Here is a 25,827-nt window from a genome sequence, read left to right as displayed (position 1 = left end):
GTTAACCTAATACATGAAAATTATTTGAGGAAATCAAAAAAACTTTTACACTACATTGAAATTTTTTATGCTAACTATTTAGGGAAGTTGCTAGTGCATGTGTCATAGCCACGATAAGTGACTTTTTTGATTGGATTCAAGATATAATAAGCCATTGAGGGTAGAAGTGCAATGTGTTGATCCCCATTAGGTGTTGATAAAGGCATTCTTCAAGGTTCAGTGTTGGGTCCCACTCTTTTTCTCATTTATATAAATGATCTACCTAGAAAATAACATGTAAATCCTCTCAGTAACTGTGTCTTGTTGGTAGATGATGTGAGCATTGTGCGGTATCAGAAATCCTTTGAAGATCTGATGATCTTAGGTGAATCCATTATTCATGACATGGGCACGTGGTGCTATGGGAATAATCTTATTCTTTTTGAAATTAAAACTCAGGCCATGAAATTCTCTGCAAAAACCTGCCATTCTGATAAAAGTAATTCTCAGCCTATTACAAGTAACTGTAAAGTTATTAATGACTATAAATTTTTGGGTATATATTTTGATAAATACCTGAAATGGGACTAGTACATGCCACATCTGAGTAAAAAATTAAATTATGTGTACTATCTTCTTTCAATTCTGAAGCATACTGTTAGTGTGGCTGTTTTAAAAACACTACTATGGTCTATTTTATTCTCTTGTATCATAATCTGGGGAAGTGGGTCATCAACTAAGTTAACTAAAATATATTGAAAAGAAATTGCTTAGATCCATGTGCAATAAACCCTATAGAGCCCAAATTATTATTATTAATGGCACAATTGGAGAGAGAATTCTATTTTCACTTCACCTTTCATTTGACTTCAGGGAACTTGATTGGTCCAATTGATTGTAGTACCTCAAAGAAAAGTACACCAAAACCAACAAGTGACTACAACTTATCTCTATCATATAAAGCTTTCATTATCATTCATTCCATCATGGAAAATAACAATTCATGATTACACTTTGCTTCAATCAAAGTTTGTCATCATATGTTTGCCCGTGGGGGTAAACTACTCTTTTCTGCAGCAATTATCTTCTCATTCACTTTGATGATGGACTTAACTTGAAAGAAAGCCAACTAGATGAAAATTCTATTCGTGTAGTAAAATATATGTTTCAAAGGAAATGACAGGTATTATAATTGGATCATCACATGCTTGGAAATGATTTTAATTTGGTTGAAAATATTTTTATAGTTTAATAAAATATGTTCATTTAGAGACAGCTGGAGTCTGCTTCAGAACCACAATAATTTTCACAGAAAATATTCATTAAATTGGCCAAAAATAATATTTCTACCCGGTCAACAGTGTCAGGAACAACCTTGAAATTCACCTCACATTCAGGAATCTGGATGCCACAACACAACTGATACACAGTTTATTATTATCCAGCTCCTTACACTGGTGAATGCGGATAAATATTATTGGGCACTGAGAAAGCACCTGCTCCTTGAAGCAGATGTTACAGAGCAAATCCAATTTAAAACAACTTATCTGTAGCCCGCTATTCCATTATTCTCTCTTCACTAAGTCACTACAACTTATCTATATCATATAAAGCTTTCATTATCATTCATTCCATCATGGAAAATAACAATTCATGATTACACTTTGCTTCAATCAAAGTTTGTCATCATATGTATGCCCGGGGGGTAAACTACTCTTTTCTGCAGAAAGTATCTTCTCATTCACTTTGATGATGGACTTAACTTGAAAGAAAGCCAGTCCTGCTCCCAGTAAGGCTTGGCTACACACTGCTGCTAGCAGAAATCCTTGGATTCGACGAGTCAACTTTAACCACAACTTGAAGGTTTCCTTGGGTGATTCAGTGATAGGCGGAACATCATAGGTGTAATGACGTGTGGCAATCTATAAAAAAATTGAGAGCAAGACAAAAATGTTATCCATATAAAGGGTGATCCCACATAGCATGCACACATCACACATATGCCTCGGATACACCTTATCATAGTACGTCACTCAGAGATATACAGTACCATGATCTCTTAACTCAAGACATATTTACAGATGCTTTATGTCCTCCTGGGCTAGTTTCAGAGACATCTCATGTCATATCTTTAAGATGCATTGAGATATATCCAAGCCACTATAAAACATCCAGAGAAGAAAAAGTTACATGAACCACCAGCATAAGAGTATCTCAGCAATTTGGATTTCTCAGTTACTATAATAAGAGGAGTAACTTGAATTGGCAATAATAATTACCTACATTTTAGGAATTTAGCGTTTGCAATTGTCACATTTAAAAAGAGGTAATTATTTCTTTTAATATACCACAGGAAGTAATCTACATTTACATGATTACATTCATTTCAATCTTGCATGATACCTTCACAATCAGTTTTGGCACCATTCCTTCCTGATTTTGGAGGTTACGCAGCATTGATAATGAATTGGAAGTTTCAAAACCAACTTTCTGCAAAAACATGACAAGTAAAATGCTTGTAACTAACACTTTCATTTTTGAATATGCTCATATACCTTAATAAATCAATTATTAAAATTTCTGTGGACCTACATTGAAATGTTCATTAAACCTCTAAATTTCTGCATAAGAAGATTATTGTAATGGCATCTTGCATTGAATTTATCTCCTAGATCTGCTGTTCCAATGTAATCAAATTAAACTGTTATCTGCTTGTAATTCAAATGATAACTTTAAAAATGTAACATACTTGAAGCATTTTACATTTAAGAGTATGTAAATTAGCTTAGTTACTTTTTTCAGCACTCTTTTCATCTCTGCATATAAATAAAAGCTCATAAAATATCAAGAGAGGAATGAGCAGGGCTTAAATACATACACTTTTATGACTTAGGTAATACAAAAAAAAATAATTGTGAAGCAGCATCATAGCACAAAATAATAGTTTGCAAAGCTGTCTTAAAGGGAACTCTTTAAAGGAATTCACAACAATAACATCCTTCAGAATAGAACGTGAATTTAAGGATATGCATTTATATCCATAAGGATTTAATTCTAAGAAAGTGTTATGTAATGTTTACTCCAAAATGTAGAGTTTTATGCATATGCATGAAGGGTGTTTATCACCACATAACTGCCTTGGTTTTCACATCTATTAGTAAATTCAAATTTTGGGCCACCCAAATATTTTTTTCATCTCCCCCATGAGGGAAAATTTAAAAGTTTTACCAAACTTGGTCACTATTAAGTAACTCACCACCAATTCATTATTCCATTCACCAAAGATCTTGATCTGGAGCTGTATGGTGTTAATCAGGTGTTAGAAGCAACCCTATTGGGGGACAGGCATGTAACATTAATGATGAGTAAGCTGAAATCCCTCCCATGGACTACAACCTTGCTATGGTGGAAGGAGTTGTGCGTTCAGATGACCCCAAAAGGTGTCCAGGTGGGAGCAATGATAATTGCTCTTGGTAGGGTCACCCATGTCAGATAGGTCCAAGGTTAGGAGCCAGACAAAAGGTAGTCAGCGCATCGTCTGTTCTTCAGTGAGGCGGCTGCAAAGGCATCTGACCTTAATAGGGCTGCCATTGAGTGATGGTGTCATGTTAAAATCACTATTGAGGAAGGCAACGAGAAACCACCTAAATTATTATTCACATTTTTTTTATGATAGACAGTGTAGAGAAAATCCTGCTAACTACTGGACTTGGTCCAATCAGCCATGTGACATGCCCGGAAGCGGGATATGCAAGGCTTCTGTGGTCGTCATCGCACGAAAACCTTCCAAAATAATCAACAGCAGCAGAACAGAAGACCAAGAAGAAGAACGAATTAGTCAGAATAAAAACTTGGAATGTTAGGACAATGTTGAAGACAGGAAAAGTAGAGAATATAAAGCAGATGAATTACTGATTGTAGCACTTGTCCACTTGATTATCAAGTGAAAAATTGTTACCATCAGTTATTCATTATGTTCGACTTCCAACACATCACGCCTGAAGCTACTCAATTTGAATATAAAGCAAGAGATAGAAAGAGGAATTATAGATATTTTAGGTCTTTGCAAGATGAGATGGACGGATAGCAGTGATTACTGGAGAGATAGTTATAGAGTAATATACAGCGGGGGGACGAGAGCCAATGAGGGGTTGCAATAATATGAATAAAAGGATGTGAAGACCCATAGTGAGCATAGAGCAAGCAACGTATAGAATATTACTAATAGAGATAAAAGCAGAACTGATGAAGGGTAATCATTACTTAAGGGATGATCAGTTTGGGTTTAAAAAGGGGAGAGGTACTCATGATGCCCTTGCGGTAATGAGAGTAGTAATCGAGAGGAATATAGAATACAATCAGGACGTATTTGCCTATTTTGTAGATTTCGAAATGGCATTTGATAGAGTGAATTGGGAAAAACCAACGAGTATATTGCAGAAAATAGGAATTTAATGTAGGCACAGGAGGCTAAGCCGCAACATATATATGTCTCAGAATGCTCAGGTGCGAGTGAACAGAGAGTCTAAATAAACGTTGTTAGGAAGAGGTGTAAGGCAGGGCTATCCATTATCACCAGTGCTGTTCCACCTATATTTGGAGTAAATGATTATAGAGGCATGGGAAGAACGAGATAGGAATAAAAGTTAGTGGGGAATTCATAAAATTAGTTAGGTTTGCTGATGACCCAGCTCTAGTTTGTCAGCCAGCCAAGGGGTTGCAAGCATTACTGAGTGAATTGGAAATTCAATGTGATAGATATGGGATGAGAATAAATATAAATAAAACAAAGGTAATGTAATTTTTCAGAAAGAGAAAGGCTAAGCTTAACAATAAAATAGGAAGACAAATACTGGAGCAAGTGGAACAGTTTACGTATCTCGGAAGTGTTTTGGATCAAAATGGTCAAAGTAGTATGGATGCCAGGAAAAGAATTTCATCATACAAAGAGGCTTTCACAAGCAGGAGGGAGTTGATGGCAGGGACGTTGAGTAAGGATGTTATGAAAAGACTTGTCAAAACTTTGATATGGAGCATAGTAATGTACTGTGCAGGAACATGGTCACTGAAGCAAGCTGATAGATGTAGATTGGAGGCTTTTGAAATGTGGGTGTGGAGAAGAACTGATGTTTCCTCACACTCTTTTGAGAATAGTTTACCAATACATCAACCCCAAAAGACTCTTTCTTCCAGGCGATCTCAGAATATAAGGTTAGCATGGCATACATCATTAAAGCAAAGTTAAATGTCTGCAAAGAGAGGTGTACTTAAGTAATTATGCTCAATGAAATGAATATGCAGAAATGAACATGTGAAGTTATAGGAGAAAAACTTTTGAATCTCAATTATAAAGGAGTTCATAGAGGCTTTCTTTTTTGCATAGCATTCAAGAACAAGAGCCTCAAATAGAAGATAGCCTCAAGTTACAGCCATTAGATAGTGTTTGACTATAATGCAGCAAGTCCTGGGGTCAATTCAAAGTGATCACTTTGTGAATGTGATGGCAATGATGATCATTTGGAGAGTAACAGCTAAAACACAAGGCACACAATTTTCCAGAATCCAGATATTTCTTTACACCAGGCCGCATGGGAAAAATAACTGCTACCCTACTTTCAATTTTACATGCTGTATGGGAGAGCACCTGATAAGAACAAATCTGATCTCTCAAGGAGCCCTTTGGGAAATTATAATTCCTTGGATGTTTTGGCACTGGTTTTCCTTAGTTTTAATATGTAAGTTGCGCAACATCATGCAGCAGTTTTCACAAAATAAACCGAAGGTAGTAAGTGAAATGTGGCTTTGTTAATCCACTTTCTGATAATTTAAAATCTAAGGCATTTTGAGTACATATTCAAAGAATCAAACACCATGTTATCTGAAAATTTACCACATAAGAAAATCTATTAAATGATAGCATATTATCTCTGATATGATTAGAATTATTTGAGCAGTCAATGAGCTCAATATCTATTGGACTACACAGCTTAGACTAAACTCAGATGGATTTTCACTTAGCATACCATGCATGGAATCTATTCTCAACAAGGCACATCTCATCAAATGAGTATTTTCTTTATGATTTACCAAAGGACTTTTGCTTACAGAAATATGCACTACTTTTGGTACCAATTAACACAATAAATGTAGTGGACTACTAGCCAATGGGATGCAATATCATTACAACAGAAAATTATTTGTAAGAAGTCAGTTTGGTATGAATGAATACACAACTAAGATAGAAAATATTGAGATCAAGAAGACATTAAAAAACATGGGACAATTTAAATGTCTACATGTATGCCCTAAGAGACAATTAAAGGCATACGACAGGAATTTAATGCACCAGTAGAGGGAGATGATGAGTGGGAAAGGGTGAGGTTTTAAATGGAATGAAGTCTGTGCAACATAAGGGAGGTCGAACAGGAGATGCTTTTAAGGTTGGCATGGGAGATTTAGGACATGGGCAGGGAGTTAACTCAGACAAATTTATGGTCTTACCATGTAAAAGATGACTTTTTGTCTTTCTAATTCATTCATACTCGCAATTCTTCCTATCACCCATACCTTCTCTCAACCTTTGCCTGATTTATTTCCACATACATCTCCCATACTACTGCAAGAAATTTGAGGGCGATAACAGAGTCCTGAATTCCATAAATGAGAGAATTATGTTAGAGAATAATTTAAGTTTTATGTTGACTCAGGATCTTGATCTCCGTCTATATGGATATACCCTACAAGCCACCCAAAAGAGTATGGTGGGGGTTTGCAAGCATCAAAGGAAAGAATAGGCAATGGAATAGCACCTTAAAGATTGGATTCGGACCTAAGTGGTTGTAATAATTTACTATCCTCTGAATACATCCTTTAATCTATTATTTCTGATAAATTAATAGGGGAAATGCAATTAAGGCTACATAGAACTGCTATGAATGAGCTTTAGGAATGAATCCATCCACACTAAATTGTTTAAATATTTTTTCATGATGAGCTGGCTGACACTCAGTAGCTTATTCTCTCCCCTACGCCATTTCCCTTTTTCTCGTTATCATCAGTCAAGTTATTACAAACATATTGTACCTCCCCTCCTCCTATCAAATTTTACTTCAATATTTGGCAAGAATTCATTATTTTCCAGGATTAGCTTCATTCCTCCAGAAATCAGGGAACTTCATCCGGTGGCGAGAAAGGAATGAAAGCAGTCAGCTGTAAGATTCCATTACGAAGTGACCAAGGAAAATCCCAACTTGGAGTACGCGTTTCCACAATAATTTATAATTGGCGGACCAAATCCATGATTAACATGACTATTTCATTAACCTTTGAGAATTGGTAAATATATTTCTTACTGATTACACATAATATGCAGCACAAAATACATATAAACAGATGCAAAAGTATTACAGATATTCATTAAATAATCATTGCTAGATGGCCATCAATACATATATATGGATATCTGGTTGACATTGATTACACATTCAGTGCTAGATATCACTGGTACAATGAAATCAACACAATGTTGATACTAAAATTTTAGCTTCGGAAATTACTCTTTTGTATAACTTCATAATTTTGACTGCTATTCATATTCACTGGTCTCAATGTAACTTTGGAAATAGACAAGCTTAACTATGATACGAAAATCATTGTTAATGCATGTGTAATCAATCACCCAAAGTGCAAAACGAATGAAGGAATATCAAAACACTACTCCGTTTAAACACTTAAGATTAATGACTGTCAAAATTCACCCTAAATAGAAAGTGCTACAACTTTAATAACATCCCACACTCTCTTGATTTTTTCTGCCCAAGAATTGTATTTTTAAGAAGGATATATTAATTCTGCAATAAAATGGCTAGCATATTTTCCCTTTCTCAAGTTAATTTGAATTCTGGGCAGATATAAATTCCATAAATAAATTAAATACCCATCTCTGATGTGGCATTACAAAAAGAACATAGTTTATGACATGACCACCATGTTTGTATAGGCTAAGAACATGAATAGCATTAGATAGCTACTGCCAAATGGGATGATTACCCTGAGATGTTTTAAAAATAAAAGGCTAGAGTCAAATATTATTAATTAATTAGTGAAAAACTGCCTAAATGGATTGAAAAAACCGCTGGCTCTAGACCTCTGGATATTACTTGCATTTAATGGTTACATGTTTTCGAAAACAGGATTTTTCTTGGAACTGAAACTAATATTAAATACTACTTTGATAATATTGGTATATTGATTTCATTGATAGCGATAATATCATACCATAAATCCAGCGACTGGAGCAAGTACTGCTGGATATAGCCCACCGAAAATTGCTTGAATAGCTGAAGACCGTATTTGAATACAAACTGGGCACTCACTTTTCATGATCAGAACATCAGACAATACTTTCTGAAATATGGAATTATCTATTAGTAGAACTCAGAAGTTATAAACAGAGAATTATAATGACCATTAATACACTCCACGTGTAACTGAATACTCAAATACCTCTTGATGATAAATAGATGTAGCTATGGCCGGAATGACAACAGTTGGTAAATATGACACTAATCGGCCATGGGCACCAAGTTTTAACATACTTCTGTAGCAACGATTGATGTACCAGGCTGACAACGAGCTGGATACGGCTGCTATGGATATGCCATACTTAAGAGGCCACCTATTGAATTATTACAGGGATGACAAACGAAAGCACCAGTTACTTAACATAAAGATTTCACAGTTTTTCATAATTAATATTTAAAATTATTAGAGCATTAAAAATTCGACCCGTATTCAGCAAGTTAGTTGGCAAGAGTATAAGGAAGTGACGAACACATCTGAAAGCGATTCCCACGAGGAGATGTTCTTCCATTGAAATAGTATTGCTTCACTTTCAGAAAGTCTCACTGATCCTTCAGGAAGTTCACCAGATTGTTTCCTTAAGGCCATCTCTTCAAACTTCTTTTACATGAACATGAACAACATACTCTTCATAACGATCGCTAAGTACTATCATTCTTCTTTTGTCAGAATGAGCAACAGAATGCAAGCAACCGCAATGGAATTCGTAATCAATACGGGAATATGATTTAATAGTCACAAAAGATATGCTTTATAATAGTAACATTAAATTTTAGTAATGTATGCCATGTATATTAATGCTCTCCTTAAATGAAATGGTGGCTTTGTTTGCTTACAGCATTATGTCTAATTAGCAAAGGACGTCTTCTGCTATACTACTACGGCTGCTGCCATGTTTGTACGTAAGGAACTCTTGATAACCAATCGGAACAGTCTACTACCAGTCGGTCTGTAGTTGCGGTACGGGGTCGCCATATTGACCTGTTTTGATCTGTTTATGTTCGAGATTTCAATTTTTTCTGTGTCATTTGAGCTTACCCAAGTATTTATTCATTGAAGAAGAAATCCTGGAGGTTTAACAATTATGTAGGAGTGTGGCTAGACGTCTCTTGTTGAAAGTGGTACATTATTTCTCATAAGAATAATTCCGCGCGGGAGGTGGTGGACCGACAGATCCAGGGCTACCCAAATTGGACTAAACGTCTTTGCTGAGGGCAGTATTTTCTGCAAGTGATCAAAAATGCCCGTTCGTAAGCAAGGTGGTAAGATCAAATTACTTAGGGCTAGGTGTTGGTTGGTTGTTGTGTTTTGTCGTATCAATGAATAACATTACAGTAGAATAGATTGCACAGCAGTAGGAATTGACCTTATAATCCACAGCTTTTGCTGTCTTAGTTACATCGGTAGTGAATATCAAAAACTTACCAGTCAGTACGTTAGATTAATAAAAGTGCTGAAAAGTGGTAACGGCATAAAGGTGCAGTAAACCGCTTGGCGATGGCGCAAATAATAGAAACAGACGCGCCCATAAGAACCAATGTCATTTGTATTTTGTTATACTTATCCTGTCTGAAGTTTTGTATCAAAAATTAAAAAGTCACCTGAAATGCACAGTGAAGTCGCATGTAACGTTGTTGTGTGAGCAAAACACTTTAGCAACCAATTTATACATGCCTAAAATTAGTGTATTTTGAATATAACATCTTTAGTCAAACTAAATATGCATGCTTGTAGTGTATTTTTAAAAAATGTTATGCATGTGTAGTATCAATTGTCAATAAAAATCTCTTTTCGCTTAACCCCTTGTCCCTACCGAATTGATTCTATCTGTATTTAAAGTGATTCACTTTTTGAATGTTTACATTTTTTGTAAGGATTAAATACAAAGTTACCATTTAACGACACACATTGATACTTCATCGAATTTAGTAAGGATTGCTAGTGATAATTCCGCATACAATGCCAGTTTATAAACGTGCTGCAACTCATGAAACTGATTATCTTACTCGAAAGGTTCTGTTAATAAATATACCGAATCCGTACGATATTATGTGATTGGGCCCAAATAATTTTACCCTCGATTTGCCCCAGTCGGCTGGCCTCGAATTTATTTGTGGAAAGCGAGATCAGTTAATACTTGTCATTACATATTATTCATTGTTCATGCAGATTCTTCAAAGAGTATCATGTATTACAGGAAATACTTCTGTTTTAATGTACATCGATTACACTTACAAGTAAATGTGCTTGTGGAAAGTAAAAGGCCGGTGGAAAGCGAGTTCTACAGTGTATTACCTGATGCAGTGCCTTTATTAGGTTCCGCCCCCTTTTTAAACACATTTTCTTTTATCGTGCCAAGTGGATGCATTTCTTTTTCTTCTTGTTATCCCGTCATGAGAATATACCTTTATATATTGTAAAGAATGGTTTCATTATAAATGCTCGGAGTTTTCGTTTCTTGTCGTTTTGCGTGCTATGCACGGGTGTATTGCGGGTAGTATAAATTGATAACTAGTGTCAGATGATTTCTGCATTTATTTGAAATGATAGCCTTTCGTACTCAAATAAATTCATGTATTCATGTCGAATAAATACTGTTTATTAACATCATACGAAGCATAAGGAATTGCAATTCTAAATTGTGGGATGGTGAATAATTCTGTGGGAAATATTTTTGTTTGAGTACCGTCTTAAGGCTTTAATGTCTCGGTATTGGATTACTAAAGTAAATTGTATTCTAAACAGAGTAAACTGGCTACATGCACCATATTTTTCCAATGTTTTCATAAACTGGTAGTTTTCACCAATGAAAAGATAACTATTGAAAAAAAATTGAAACTTTTACATAGCAAAAAATGTTTGTCGTTGGAAAACTCGGAGTCGTTCAATGGTAATTAGCCATGAATTTGAAAGGGTTTATGTATGACTGGTTACATATCAAGCTGGATATTAAGTGTCACGGATCCTGGCCTCAAAAGATTTTTCATTTTGAATTTCTAGTTTATTTGGCAACCTAATTGCTGTGTTAGATAAAGTTCAGTGACATTGATGGAGAGATGATAGTTGATGTTTTTTCAATTAATTCTGTCATTTTAGTTTATCCTTAAAAATATTTTGAGAAATGTTTTCAATTCTTCATTGGTGGTCAGTTGTTTTTATATAGTTTAAAAGTAATAGATTTCTGGAACCAATAAGTTATGAATGATTAATTATGAATCCAAATGCAGATGAATGATTGTCAGTTGTGATTTTCTTGAATAATTTTGTAACGTCTCACTAGTGGCATTTCCATGTCTTTTACTGCAGAAGACTATGCTAAATTATAGGCATTAACATCTCAATATTATTTATTATTGACTAATATTTATAGGCTGACCATTTAATAGCCATAATCAGTCAAATTTGAGCCATATTGCTAGTCCATGGTGCAATGATTTGGGAATACTGCTTCAATGTTAGATTTCTTGAAGGGTTCGAGAAACTCTATGTGCTATGCTACATTTTAGCTACAGTACTAATCGCTCATCAGGCATTTATATAATATTTTATACATATGTCTTCATATTAATTTACCAACATTTTAAAATCTGGGAAATTTTTTTTGGAAGTGTGCTTCAGGTTGTGTCTTATTGTCATTGTCCTAGTGGCTGATGGGATAGTGGTGATTTGTCAGTCTTACACAGCACTCTTTTTCATTATTCTTCTATAGTTAATCAAATAAATGAATAGCATTCTAAGTTATGAATTCTTCATAGTGGCAAAATAAACCAGTAGAATCATGGGACTCAGTGATAATTATATAACCCTTAGGCTCCCTAATGATAGATCAATCAACCTGAATATTGGTCTGATAGTTCAGGGTAGAGTATATCTTGTACCCAGGTTGATAGTGAATAAATTTCTCATTGGAGAATAGGAGCTGAGTTTCCTTCCCATGTACTACCTGTGTTTTCCTAGGCTGGTGTTCTTTTTCTAGCGTTGCCGGAGTGGTCCCCGTGACATTAAGTTCCCAAAAATATCAATCAACTTGGTTGAAACTGGGAGTGTTCAGAAGAATCACACAATTTTAATCCCAGTCTCTTCTGGCTGTAGCTAAATGCTCAACCCATTCTCTGATGACTAATGTCACAGTTTTCTCCTCTCTGCAAACATAAAAAAGTAACTAATCGTTATCTCTTTGTTTGATTTCTTCCAAATAAGATGGGGCGAGGCTTACACTACTAACATTATACATGTACAATAAAAACATGTTCTGATTTCATTTTGATCTGAATTGAAATTCTGTATGTAGCCTTAAATTTCTAGTATTCCTGTTAGGTGTTGCATTTAAATGGTTCTGTCTCTGTCTCATTAATGGTCTCACTATTCATTGCATTTTTATGAGTTATGTGTTTTTGTTAATAATAAGGAACATCTCTGTTTCCTTTAATTTAAATTGTGGTCTTCTAAGTACGAGTTAAGTATGTAATTGATAGAATTTCGCACAATCATCTCTTGGCTGTGTTTAAAAATAAAAGATGCCTAATGATTATCCACACCATTATATATATTGTTGAACTCGATTTCAACTTTTACATTATATTTTCATGTCAGCATTTGATTTTGCCATGAAAGTAATGTTGTGTTACCATTGAAATTGTGGTTGGCAAATTATAATCAAATGGAAAATTACTGGATACCTTTTATTTTGAAAAATAGAATTCCATGAAGTCAAACCTATACCATTGATTAACATGCCTGTGTTGTTACAAATATTTAATTTCAGCTTTGTAAGACAAAATATTCTCTTCCAAAAATGAAAATATATCTTCCAAGTCAGAATATTTCAGTTGAAATATGTAAATGTTTTGTTTGCCCTCTTATTAGTACTGTATTCCATATAAAATCTGAGGTTGAATTGAGTTAATCATTGGTTTCATCCCGGACCAGTGGTCGATAGTTTATCTATTTTGGGACTGACCTGTAGGGCTAGTTACTCACAATAGATTTGAAAGCAGAAACACTCAATTTAAATCAACTAGAAAGTGTTTTTGAGGCATCAACTAGAAAGTATTTTTGTGGCTAAAGTGCTGCTCTGCCAAATTTTTTATCATTTTTGAACTACATATATTGTAAAAATTATTCACGTTACAGAAACTTCATTTGCCCTCCACTTAAGTATTTCAAAATGTGGAATTCCAAAAGTGGTAAGCAATCGAGGAATTTTACAGGCAAAGTAGTCATAGTTAGAGAGAGCTCTGAAACAAACTCTGAACTTCACATAGCATATCGCTTAAATAATCCCTTATGTTTTGTATCAAAAGTCTACTCTCTTGTTATTTCTTTTAAGTTGTCTAAAGTAGCTTATTTACAGACGATTTTCACCGTTAAATAATTATTTTTTCACTTGAAAAAGTGCGAAATGGGCTAGGTATTCACATTTGTCTAGCCTACTAATTTTATCTGAATTTAGGTTTCCCTTCATTGTAAAGTTTTTTTTTTTAACATGAGGGAAATTGTGAAGGAAAATGCAACTGTACCTGTACACCCCACTGCCTCTTTCTTCTTGCAGTTCTCCCTTTGTTTCTCGCGAATACGCTTTTTAATTTGGCATAATAATTGGCCTCTCTGTTACCACTCGATATTTTTTATAGCCAAGTTTGTGTGGCGGTCGGGAAAGCGTTGTCTGAAATGCAGGCTGTAGCAGCGCTCGCATTAATTGCGAGCTGGGTTTTAGCATTGCATCGCAGGAGGTTGACTAAAGAGATGTCTGTGTGTGTGTTCGCAGGGTTCGTAGTGACTTCTTTCTAATCGGAAAAGCTGTTTAGAAACACCTTTAACTTTTCCTCCCTGAACATCTCGTTTCAATGTCTTCGTTAATTCTATTTTCCATTGTGCCTTGTAGTATGCCGAGAAGGAAGGCCACTTTCAGTAAAAAAAATTTTCCTGTATATTTTTTTAGAGATTTCCGATATATTTTTTTAATTTGGTCGTGTTCGCAAAAAGATATTCTTCCATAAGTCTCTATTCTTTTAATTTTAATGCCAAATTAATGTACTAAAAGCTTTCAGTTGTTGTCTCACGTATCCATTTGGCTTAATCGTTCGACATAATTCAGAATATATTTTAAAGTCTACTAAAAACCAGTAAATGGTTACTCTCGTCCTTTAAGGTTAGAAATTAAATGATGGGTGCCGCCGAGGTTATATCGAATTCCTATCAAAAAGGAAAAAAACGCCATCCGCGAGGACGGTTGTGGTAACTAGTTTACGAGCTCCCCCGCTCGGGGTCTGGGGTCGAACCTTAGCTTTGGGCATTTCTGTGTGGACTTTCAATCCTTACCTGACGTTTCCGTTGGGAGACCACCTCAAGTTCGGAACTGCTCGTTGACCCTTTTGGGTCTCAACTTAAAAGTGGTCGTACTCCCATGTTTCTTTCCCTTCCTAAAATCGTAACCCTACAAGACCCTAGCTACTTTACTGCCAGTTTTCAACCTCACCCACCTACCCCTATTTGCGCTCACTGTCGTCACCATTGGTTTTTTGCAGCTCTCCAACCTTATCCTGGTTGGCACTCTCGTAATTTATTCACGACTCCTGTTAAGATGTCTCCCAACATCTCCCTCTCGGTAGGTCTTCATTGACCTTCCGCTGCAGCTCTTCCCTGTTGTCGCGGTCCTTCCGTTTTAGTCTTTAGTTAACCATTTTACCGCAGGATGTCTAGTTAGTTTCCAGCTTATTTTTCTCGTTGGCTTCCTTGGGCTTTCTCTCTTAATTCATTACATTAGGTACCCCTTCATTCGTCACTCTTCCTATCAATTATATTTGACATCAATCGTTATAAGCACCACATAAACATTGAGTATTTTCTCTCCTCACGCCATCCTTGGTTCACTGCATCATGAAAGTAAACTCCAGATATAATTTTTTAAAAGAGATTTTTTTTAATTAACCACTTTCTTACGCCTAGGCTAGTAATTAATGTTGTTGGTATTTGCTTCTTCTTATATAAATTCCTCGTCGCTTAAGATATGTTTCCTCTTGCCTCTTCCATCGCTGGCCACTCCGTGCATAATTAGTTTATTGAATCTTCTTTATGAGGTGTGTCTTTCGTTAATTTTATTTAAAGATCATCTACCGTACGTCGACGCATATGGTTACCATAGTAGTACCCTTGTTTATCTTTAGGTTGTACTTTAATTTATATCCTCCGTACATTGTAATCCTTTCAGGACTTGTTCAACAAGTATAGCCAAATCATCCGTAAACCGCAGCATGCTCATCCTCCCTCTGTGCATTCGTCCGCTGCCTTTCATCTTTCCATCAACTTTTCCCTTACTCCCTCAGTATGGATCAAGTATGTGTGTGTGTGTGTATGTATAAACATGCGCAAATTCATACAGGGAAATCCACTCAGCGGTGAAAACATATTCTCAAGGATATAGGATAAGTGAAGGGATAGGGAACACATGGAAGGAAAAACATAGGGTTAGTGGGGAAGTTGGAAGGAGGAGGATTACAAAACAGAAAAAAAGGTTCATTAACCGGGAATCGAATCACGGACCCAATGGTTCGTGGCATCAGTTCGGAAAACCGAAAATTCGTGGTTCAATTCTCTCCATTACTAAAAAGCAAGAAAGACTCGTACTTTTCCACAGATTTTATTATACAGTACAACGCGTTTCACCGACTTGCGGCGAGTCTTTCTTGCTTTTTAGTAATGGATATTAAATACTTCCACGAAGTGAAGCCTGAAACAATAGAATATGTTCAATTCTCTGTTCAAAAACCTTTTTTTCTGTTCTCAATCCTCTACCTTCCACCTTCCTCAATAATTTTGTGTTTCTCCTTTTATGTGTTCTCTATTCCTCTCCTCATACTATATTTTTGAGTATACGTAGGCATGGGTTAATCTTGAGGAGGTTGAAACGCATTGCTCTCGAATATGGAAAAGCGGCGGCGATAGAATCATTTATTTATCTATCTTTGTTAAATAGAATGGTTTGAGGCGTCACTTTGTGGAAGCGTTTCTTATTGGAAAAGAAATACTTTGTTATTCCACATATATTTTATTAAACACGACCTAGGTTTCGACTTACTAAGTCGAAAATACCTGATGATGACTTTGTAAGTCGAAATCTCGGTCGTGTTTCATAAAATACATGTGGAATAACTAAGTATTTCCATTCCGTTATCCATCTTTATTAATTTATTCATCTCCAGAAAGGAGAGAGCAGACCTTAGAATTTCGTTGAGCGACGTTTAGGGACCATCTCTTGGTTTTATCCCATGTTATTCTCATCTAACTCTCAAAGCTTATTATAACTCCTTCGTTCTCTTTAATTCACACATTTCAAGCTCCATCCTCTTAATCTACCGCCAAACGCCTCTTTTCACCAAATTTCTGACTGCTAAATTAATTTTTTTCTACTATGGAGTTGAAGCCATCTTTCCATGTGTTGGGTTTCGAAACTAATGACGTACTCTGTTAATAGAGCGAAACATTATAAATATGTTCAATATCAGCGTAAGTCCCCGTACAATTTTCGTGCATTCGATACGCAGACACAGTAATGACTCGGAGACGAACGATCGTTATTAATTGTTCCATTGGATATGGGGAGGGATGATCGTTTTAATTCAATAGTGTCTTCGCAAATTTTGTTTAGGTGAAAAATAAAACGTTGTCGCTTTATTTTTTTCTTGACATTTCTGTTACAGCTGAGCTGGTTGAATCACAATAAAATACATGAAGATATTTAGTTCTGCATGGCGAGTCTTTTTTTTTTAGATAATCCGAACATTTTATCTCTCCGCAGCGTTAAATTTGCATGGTGGCTACTACTTAGTTAATGCCATTAAGAGTAAACCGATTATATACTATCTTTAGCATTAATTCGGTATGGGATTCGTATTTTATAGGTTTTCTCCCACCACATTTACTTTCCGTCGTTTACCGAGGTCGAAGCTTTGTTTCGAAGGAAATGAAAATAGTATCAGCAGACTCATTGAAACATTGGGTTTGACTCCCGAGTATTAGGGTTGATCCTTACGTGACCTTGGTGACGGAGAAGAGAGTAGTTTTTTTCGAGTAGTAGTGTTTAGAGGAGGTGACCGACTGCTGAGGTCATTTGCGCCATAGGGTTTGAAGGGTGGAGAGAAACCCGGCGTCGGCATTAGGCTACTCTTTACGAAAGGCGCTAAGGGGTCCGCAGATTAACGTCCCATCCGACGGACTCACTCAAAGCACCTCCACAAAGCAACTCAAGTAGGGATCGAGATCGAGAGACCTCTGAAAAATATTCAACACCGCCGGGATTTGAACCCGAGTCCTCTGGGTGGGAAGCCAGTACGATAGCCACCGCACCAATCCCGATCCCTAGTGTTATTCGAGTACGGCCCGCCGTCGCTCGGCGGCATGCCATTCTGAATTTCAGTTGCAATCTCAAGGATCCCCGCTCCGCGTGCTCCTTCGTTAAATGTTTTTTTCGTTAAACGTGTTTTTTCGAATAACTGATCGTAGCACTTTTCCACTTGATGAGTGGAAAAGTGCTACGATCAGTTATTCATTATGTTCGACTTCCACCACATCACGCCTGAAGCTACTCAATTTATGTGTTTTTTCGAAATATTACTGACGGAGAATTGCATACAAATTATATTCGACCCACCCATCCTTGAAATCGTGTGGTAACTCCCGGCACATTTAGAAATGCATGCCCTTTCCTTTTCACTATATGTAATTTTTCATCAGGCATTGGTAAAATGTAATTTGCCTCGCCGTATAATCTGAATTTCCTTCCACGTATACGTACCTGGGACCCCTTTCTTTAAGCCACCGCCAAGGGCAATCCTCGCGGTTTGCTCGTACATAACCTTCTAGTGTAAATAAAAGTTGTCTTTATTAAATGAAGAATACAATGTATCTTTCCACTGTCCTTTATTCACGTACAACTAGTTTCAACGCTCAAGCGTCATCATCAGACGCTTGAGCGTTGAAACTAGTTGTAGACTACAATGCAGCGTCATTTTGCTTATGTTAAGCTTAAATGTAAGCTTAAGTTCGTGACTATTTTTAGAGGACTTGTAAATTGACTTTTTACACTTGGGAAAATGATCGCCAATCAAGTTGAACCTGAGAAAATTAGCGCAATAACGGAACAAAACTACTCGGATTGTTCTTGTTCCTCATTCCAGGAATGCGTATACAAACAAATATACTAGGGTGGTCTGAAAAGTTTCCGACCTAACAAAATATATGTACACACACACAGAGTTTGTGTGTGAACCGACTGAAGTATTTATTTTTGGTAAACTAATGAGCCACGTGGGGCAATTAGGGACGATTCAAGTATTTGGCGTGTTTGAACTGCCCACAACAATAATTTTTTTCAACGGATTAGTCATTGCTCCAAAAGTCACAGAATAGGATTTATTTAGCTCTCAAAAGCGACTCTGCCCCCCCCCACCCCCGGGGGGAAACCCAACGCCTGATAGTTACTAAGGCAAGTAAAATTCAAGCTTACTTTCTGACTTTTTTGTTTCCTTAATATGTGAATTTTAAACCTGTATTTATATTCTCATAACATTTTTCCCAACTCTCCATGGAGAATTCCATAATGTATTAAGTTTGTGATAGTAAGACTTATTTTATCAATAGGAGAATTGGACTTGGACTTAACAATTAAATGGCAATAGCGCCCTATGAACAGCCATAACCTAGGACCTCTTATAACTCCCATGTTTTTTCTGCACTACAAAAGAGTGTGTGCTGGAGTTTTCTGTTATTTGATGTAAGCTCCTCATCTCATGCTGCAAGTACTCCGTTTGAGTTATCGAGTTTTATTTGAGAAATTTAATCAGCACTATTTAAAATTTTTTTTATCCTATTATTATTATTTTTGTGTATGTTTCATGTCTCTATTGTAATTTCCTTTGGACTTTTACCCCATCTTTAGGTATAGAATATTTAGTTTGCCCTTAAGATTTGCGATTCTTCCCATTCCAATACGTTACATAATGTGCACACTCTCCACAATTTAAGCCTGGAATCTCGCTGAAATATCCCAAACACTGAAAATGATTATTATTGTCATTGTTATAAACGATATTAGGGCATAAACTTGTGCACAGACCGGTATATGAATATTATACTTGTAATAAGGACTTGGAGGAAAAACAGCTGTCTTTAATTCCTTTCTTGATGAATATCGTATACTAGTATTTGCTCAGCTGCGTTGCAGTTTTACTATGTGAGATTGCTCGTCCTTCACTGCTCATTCACCCATTTCACTTGCAATTAATTACGCGGCATTGTCGACGTATGTGATATTTTCTGTATGTTTGAGAAAATCTGAAAAAGCGAGGAACGAGTGTGATAGCCATCCGTTCCCTCTTCTCGCGGATAAAGTTCGTAACACCGCTTTCGCGTGAACATCCTATCAATGCGCACGAAATTCCCAGGGCATTAGATCTTTCATAAAAAGTATCAATAAGCACGTAAGGCGATGGATAAATCGATATTTAATGGATGGGGAATTAATTATTGGCATGATGGTGATGCGAGTGAGGGGGAGAGAATATCGGTGGAATGATCTTTAGTGGGATGGGACAGTTGTGGTTTCAAAACATCGAACTAAGTGTTCATATTAACCTCAGAAAAATTCGTCCGATTTTTATGAAATTTCAATTTTAAATCGGAGAAAAAACGTTTTATGTTCTTATCTTGTATTAGTTTTGCGGGAAAGTGAAAAGCTTTCATTACGTCATTGAATGTTTGTGTTTATGAAGTCATCTTCTAAATTTGGGCCGAATGGAATTCCGTTGATATGGTTACGTGTATGAAGTCCTGGCTCTGTTATTATCTACACGCAGGTAGAATTTTCTTGTGTTACCTTGACTTTTAATTGCAATAGAGGGTCAAGTTACTAGGGAATCCGAGTGGTAATTTCAACATGGCTTTGACTCCCATTTTCCGCTCGTTTAGTTCATTTGGTAAACTTTTTTGCAGAAATAAATTGTGAGTTTCTAGTTACTTTTGGGAAGAAATGAAACATATCGTTTCAATTCGGTTTCCTAATCTTATCGTGTAATATATAAACAAATTTGTTGTTGTTAGTCATCGTCTCAAACCGTATAATCTCCGCACACTCTTTGTATACATTAATGTATTCTCATTTTACGATCGAAAAGTTATATGAACAATCTCGGGAAATAAATTCGTTTTTTCCTGCCCTATGAACCTGACAATGTTTAGAAAAAAATGAAAGCCTATTGTCAAAGGACTTCTACAATAGGCTCATGAGCCGCAGAAATTTCACCTCATAAATTTTTGGCATTATATGCGTTAATATTTCATGTTGTCTTAAAGCGATGGCAGATATGTATCATACTTGTTAAATTCTCATGTACAGCGATTCTATAGGTAAATCACAGACGTCGTACGATCATAAATTTCTTCTACGGGGACTAGACATAGCAAGGATTGAATAAGTTATAGTTAATTGTTTAATGTAACAGATGATAATGGGAATTGCCTCCATCGCGAGAACTAAATATTTAGCGTTAGAAAGACTTGACAAGAGAGAAAGAGGGAGAACTGTACGGATGGAGAGTTACTGCCAGCAACCCAATCGGAGCAAGACAAACTTCTCTTTAGGCACAGTCAAATGTTTAATTTACTGTTTTGTCGTTAATAAATACCATTTCGTTCGTTCAATGTTATCTGGAATCGGAGAATCGCTCGGACTTTTCAAAAAGGCTCGTTAAACACGTTTCTCGTATCGACCGGGATTTGATCGTCGAAAAGACCAGATACGATTCCAACAAAAAAAAATAACGATGACTTTTTGCAGACGAATTAAATTTCAGCCCAAGACCGCATCCCACATTAAATCTCCCCTCCCACCGTTAAATATTTAATCCGACCTCCCACACATTAATTTTTTTTATTCATCTGATGACTTTGATGTTCAAGATCTTATGGCTGGGGAATACATTTTCATTCGCTTTTGTATTTCGTTTGCGTCCATTTACCACCACGGGCTCGCATAAAACTCTCTCAACGTTCCCTGGCATATCTGCCGCATAAATTGGTAACAAAGAGATTTTTTTTATAACAACTCCGAAATCGACCCCACTTCTCTGTCCGTAGGAAAATTAGCATTTTAATTTGAAGGAGATGCCACGAAGGAAATAAAATGGAAAGGAGACTCTTCAAAATGGCCATAAGCACAGGAAGAATTTGTAAGGTGGGAAAGCTGGATAAAAATAATTGGGGGGAAATAAGCGACATAAGGAGCGCGCTTTGGTTTTTCAGCCCATCATGCGAGCTGCGAGGTTTAATTGACTTCTTGGAACGTGTTTACCCTTCCCCTCTTTTGCGCTCGCGTTATTAAGTAGGAGGATTTATTTATTCTTATTTTTTTTGCCGCCGCATAGTCCGTGTTTCCCGAAATTGCTACACAGGACTAAGTTTAAGTCCTCTCTAATACAAGCTCGGTTCCGGGTGTGGGACGACAAGGCGACTTCGGAAAAAAATTCATTTTGTGCAGCAGTTTATACTACAATAACTTAGGAGCAAACGGCAAATGAAGTTGTTGCCGTGGTAATTTTTACTTAAGCTTTTATCTTAAAGCCGCGAAACGTTGCTCGAGTGTCCTCGCTCAAAGGGAATCCAGCAGCTGTACCATTTTAATGACTCCCTATGGTCATGCTATTCCAAGGTGTTTTGTCCCTTTAAAGGTTCTTTCGTAGGATTAGCGTTGAAAATGTGATTTTTTTTCACTCGCGCTGTGTTAATGTTGTTTTCTGAAATCACTTAAAATGAACGGGACCTGGGACGTTCTCTGCTACGTTGTTTTGTGACAATAAGGGAATCAGTTGACGTTTTGAAGAGTAATTTTCATTTGTTTTCTGGTTTTTCATAGAATTAAAGTCAGCGGCCAAACATTTTGTGCTCAGGGTACAATTTTGTATCGCCTTCGATCATTCTTGTATTCGGAAGGTCAGATGCATCCCGTGTGCTTAGTTTCATTTCATTGCGACTGAGCACACGGTTGCCATTTTGGTAGAATGTTGCAGTTGACTCCCAACCGTGGTGTGTCCCATTAATAGATTCTATCTTATAGTCGAAATATTAATGGCAGTATGAAACCTTTGTAGGAAGTATTCCTGTTACTTTTGGCATTCACCGTTCACAATTGAAAAACAGCGTCTTACTAATGCTTCCATATTCTATTGGTTGATTAGGATTTCTCTGTTCTAAAGGAGGTTAGTTCCGTACGATTGGTCAAGATATTTAAATTTCCGTTGTTATTGTTCAACGAATAAAGTTCACGTCTTTCATAATTTAGACTGTGGAGAACTCTTTTTGTCCCTCTATTGCGGGGTCTGACCTCTATGGCTTCGATCCGCAGATCAAGCATAGGATGATTATAGTACCGAAAAATAAATGATTTTCTTGCACTGAACTTATTTCGTTTGTTTTTTTTTGACGGTTAAGCACATATCCTCAGAATGTTGATTGTTTAGCATGCAGATTTGCAACCACAGCTTAAATTGCGGCAATAGATTCCCATTACTTCTGTCACGCCGATTCCATCTGCATATAAATCCGCACTGGTGATATTCGGAAATGGATTGTGGTATGTATTTTCTGAAACTACTTAGAATGAATTGAGACATTGGTCATTCTTTGGCCACGAAATGCGCTGTAGAATCCGTAACCATTGAGAAGCAGTTACTAGAAAAAAGAAGTCGTCTTATAATTCTATTTTTGAGACGTGCCCAGCAAGGTGTTAGAATAATTTTGACGTTAGAAGTATTGGGGTTATCTGAACGCAGACCCTGTACTTCTTTCGTGGAGATGTTGGAATAAGTAAAGGTAGCATTGACATCCATCTCCACTCCAGGTCTGCCGTGAATACGTTTTCCGCATTGGACCACATGTTAGGGCGTTGCGGAGGCCTTCACTTTCCCTTTCCTTCCTGCGACAAAGCCCTGCGAATTCTCTTTGATTTTTGAACGGGCGTGCGATCGAATAAGAGGGCCAGGGCTGCCGCTACCTTGAGAAACACATTAAACCGGGAAACGTCACGTTATTTAACCGTCGGACAAGCCTTAAAATCGACAAACTTAATAGTAGATAAGTTGTTACTTTGATATTTTTGGGAGTAAAATTAAAAAAAAAAATAATTCCATTCACTTTCAAATAAAATAGCTTGTGTTAATTTTTTAAATGCTTATGCGTCATTTATTATATCCTATTATCGCCGTTTTTGCAATGACAATAAAACATCCCGCGTGCCCATGTAGTCCATTATCGCGGGTTCTAACCTCACCTCGGGTATTTACGTCGTGTCACCATGTTTATTTATTTCGTGAGTTGAGCTAAACTAGCGAGATTACATTGGGGCACGTACAAAGCATAGCTGCGGATACTCACAGGTGACGACTTGAAAATGATAAAATGGCTAGCAGTGAATTCGCAAGGATACACAGTACTCTAAGCAAGGCCTATTGTGAGGAGGGCATCGTGTGTAGATTGAATACTGCGAAAGTGCCACGAAGTCGTCTGATTTTGCGGTAAATATTATTAAGAATCCCTCCAATATGCATAGTAATTTTCCCTACGGTACATATACCTATATTTTCTTCAAACGTACGATGTACAGGAGGCCATTACTGGTTCCAGGTTTCCCTTTTCTTGTTGCTAAGTAAGGAATATAGGGACTGGGAAAGGTATGAACTTTAAGGGCTTTGATAACGTCCTCCAAGACATGTATTCATCCGGCCCTTGCGTCGATAAGTTTCCCCTACCCTGACCGAAGGGTTAACACAACCCTTGGACCGCTGAAGTTTTAATTGAACATGCATATATGAGCAGCATGCATTTAACACTATCGTCTCTCATTCAGGCGTGGATCTTCAGTAAACCTATTTTCTTCCGCCACAGGTGGTAGATCTTAATGATTATTTTTTCATGAAGTGTCTTTACATTCACACAATACCTTGAGTATTTTCTCGATCATCGTTTTCATCTTCAGGAAAGTGGTAGATTCTAGTTCTTCTAGAGATTTTGAAATTAAAGTGTCGAAATCGGTGGGCTATAGGGATTACGCGGAACCCAGTGACGCTTCGTTGAAGATTGTGAAGAAGAGAAGTATGTGCCCTCAACTCTGCTCATCATGATCTACACTAATCATTGATCCCTAATCAATTATGCATTTATTGACCTCGGTTTTGTTTAAAATTCACCTTCAGTGAGCCCATTGTCTTTCCGATTCACATAAGTATTTCCTTGTCATTTTCGGTCCAATTTACGGAGCATGTACCTATGACTTACTGAGAATTATTTCATTGAGTATTTTCTCCGTTAGATTTGGAAGAAAATTCGTTGATAACTGTCCCATTGATGTTCCCACGTGCAATGTCATGCCGCAAACTCATTTACAGTTATAATTTGCTTGGGAACAATATAAGTTCATACTCCGGAAGGAATTGGAACCCTTAATCTTCGAATCTTTCGACATGATCTCCTCTAATGGATTGTCGTTCGCTCAGGTTCTAGTAATATGATCACCTGGTGGGTCGGTGTGCCAGGTTAATCGGCAAAATGCTCGTTCGTTTAAACTGAACCCAAAGCTTTTCTATTAATTAAACTAACACTGAAACAGGAACAAAATTGATTTTAGCATCTTAATACTCAGAAAACAAACTTTCCTTGTTTTCTAACTTTGTAGCTTTGAAAAGCCGAATCACTTCCCAATATTCTGTTTAAGTAGCATAATACTCTATTAAAAATGTTATGGGTTTGAAATTGTAGGACTGACTCTCTCAGTGACAAATTCCATCGAATCGGATCACTCTTTGACGTTTTGTTTTGCTTTTTTCCCAACTCTTCCCACATTAGTGGGAAGAGTTGGGAATTCTAAAGGGAAGAACATTCCGGTATTAGTGAAATTCGAATGCGTTTAAACACATGTAATCCGGAAAAATATTCGTTGAAGAGCCGATTAATGAGGAAGAAGTTTATCATTACTACATTATGCAGCCTTCAATGATTGTAAGCCGTTGGCATCTTATAAAAAAAATCATGGGTAAAATTTTACGACAATGAGATTTGACGAGATTTGACTCTCATAACGTGTTAATTCTGAATCGTTTCTCTTCTCAGCATTCACTTTCCCTGGGTATTAATTTGAGCCTTGAAAAATATTGGTAAATATTTAAAAACAGTTGTCAAATTTACTGTTTTTATCATTTAACAGGACTAATTATCAAGGGCAATTTATCAAACACTACCGATAAGATCGATTTGATATCGGTTACAATCTACAATTGGCGCGTGTTTTGTCAATTGTTTTTCCCTGTGTATCTACATTAAAAACGTCGCTCAGTCAAGCACCGTTGAGTAACAGTCGAGGGAAATCTCCCCCTTGCGGAGTCGAGTGACATTCGTGATTCGCTTTGCCTGTATTTTCCTTTCGAGTTTTCTTAGGCGGAAGTG

General features: G+C 36.7%; 2 protein-coding genes across 7 annotated transcripts in view; one reads left to right on the top strand and one right to left on the bottom strand.

The window, feature by feature from the left end:
- Window positions 1-1,036: 1,036 nt before the first annotated feature.
- On the bottom strand, window positions 1,037-9,013 carry LOC139696382 (transmembrane protein 126A). Its single transcript, XM_071595130.1, has 4 exons — window positions 8,813-9,013; window positions 8,485-8,656; window positions 8,257-8,385; window positions 1,037-1,901 (listed from the first exon to the last, which is right to left on the bottom strand). The coding sequence occupies exons 1-4, from the start codon at window positions 8,926-8,928 to the stop codon at window positions 1,653-1,655; spliced, it is 666 nt and encodes a 221-aa protein (XP_071451231.1). The 5' UTR covers window positions 8,929-9,013; the 3' UTR covers window positions 1,037-1,652.
- A 327-nt stretch (window positions 9,014-9,340) lies between these two features.
- The window catches only part of dlg1 (discs large 1), a 745,269-nt gene continuing 728,782 nt past the window's right edge, over window positions 9,341-25,827 (top strand). For 4 of the 6 annotated variants that reach the window (XM_071595639.1, XM_071595637.1, XM_071595638.1 and 1 more), the window contains exon 1: window positions 9,341-9,602. In XM_071595639.1, coding sequence (XP_071451740.1) covers window positions 9,581-9,602 — 22 coding nt within the window. In that variant the 5' untranslated portion in view covers window positions 9,341-9,580. The remainder of the gene's footprint in view (window positions 9,603-25,827) is intronic. The other 2 variants (XM_071595636.1, XM_071595640.1) reach the window with 2 other exon arrangements.

The sequence above is a fragment of the Hetaerina americana genome, unplaced genomic scaffold (genome assembly GCF_022747635.1).
Source record: "Hetaerina americana unplaced genomic scaffold, ioHetAmer1.1.p SCAF_7, whole genome shotgun sequence".
Taxonomy (NCBI): Eukaryota; Metazoa; Arthropoda; class Insecta; order Odonata; family Calopterygidae; genus Hetaerina; species Hetaerina americana.
The sequence above is the reverse complement of the archived record's forward strand: the minus strand, read 5'-3'. Positions and strand labels throughout refer to the sequence as shown.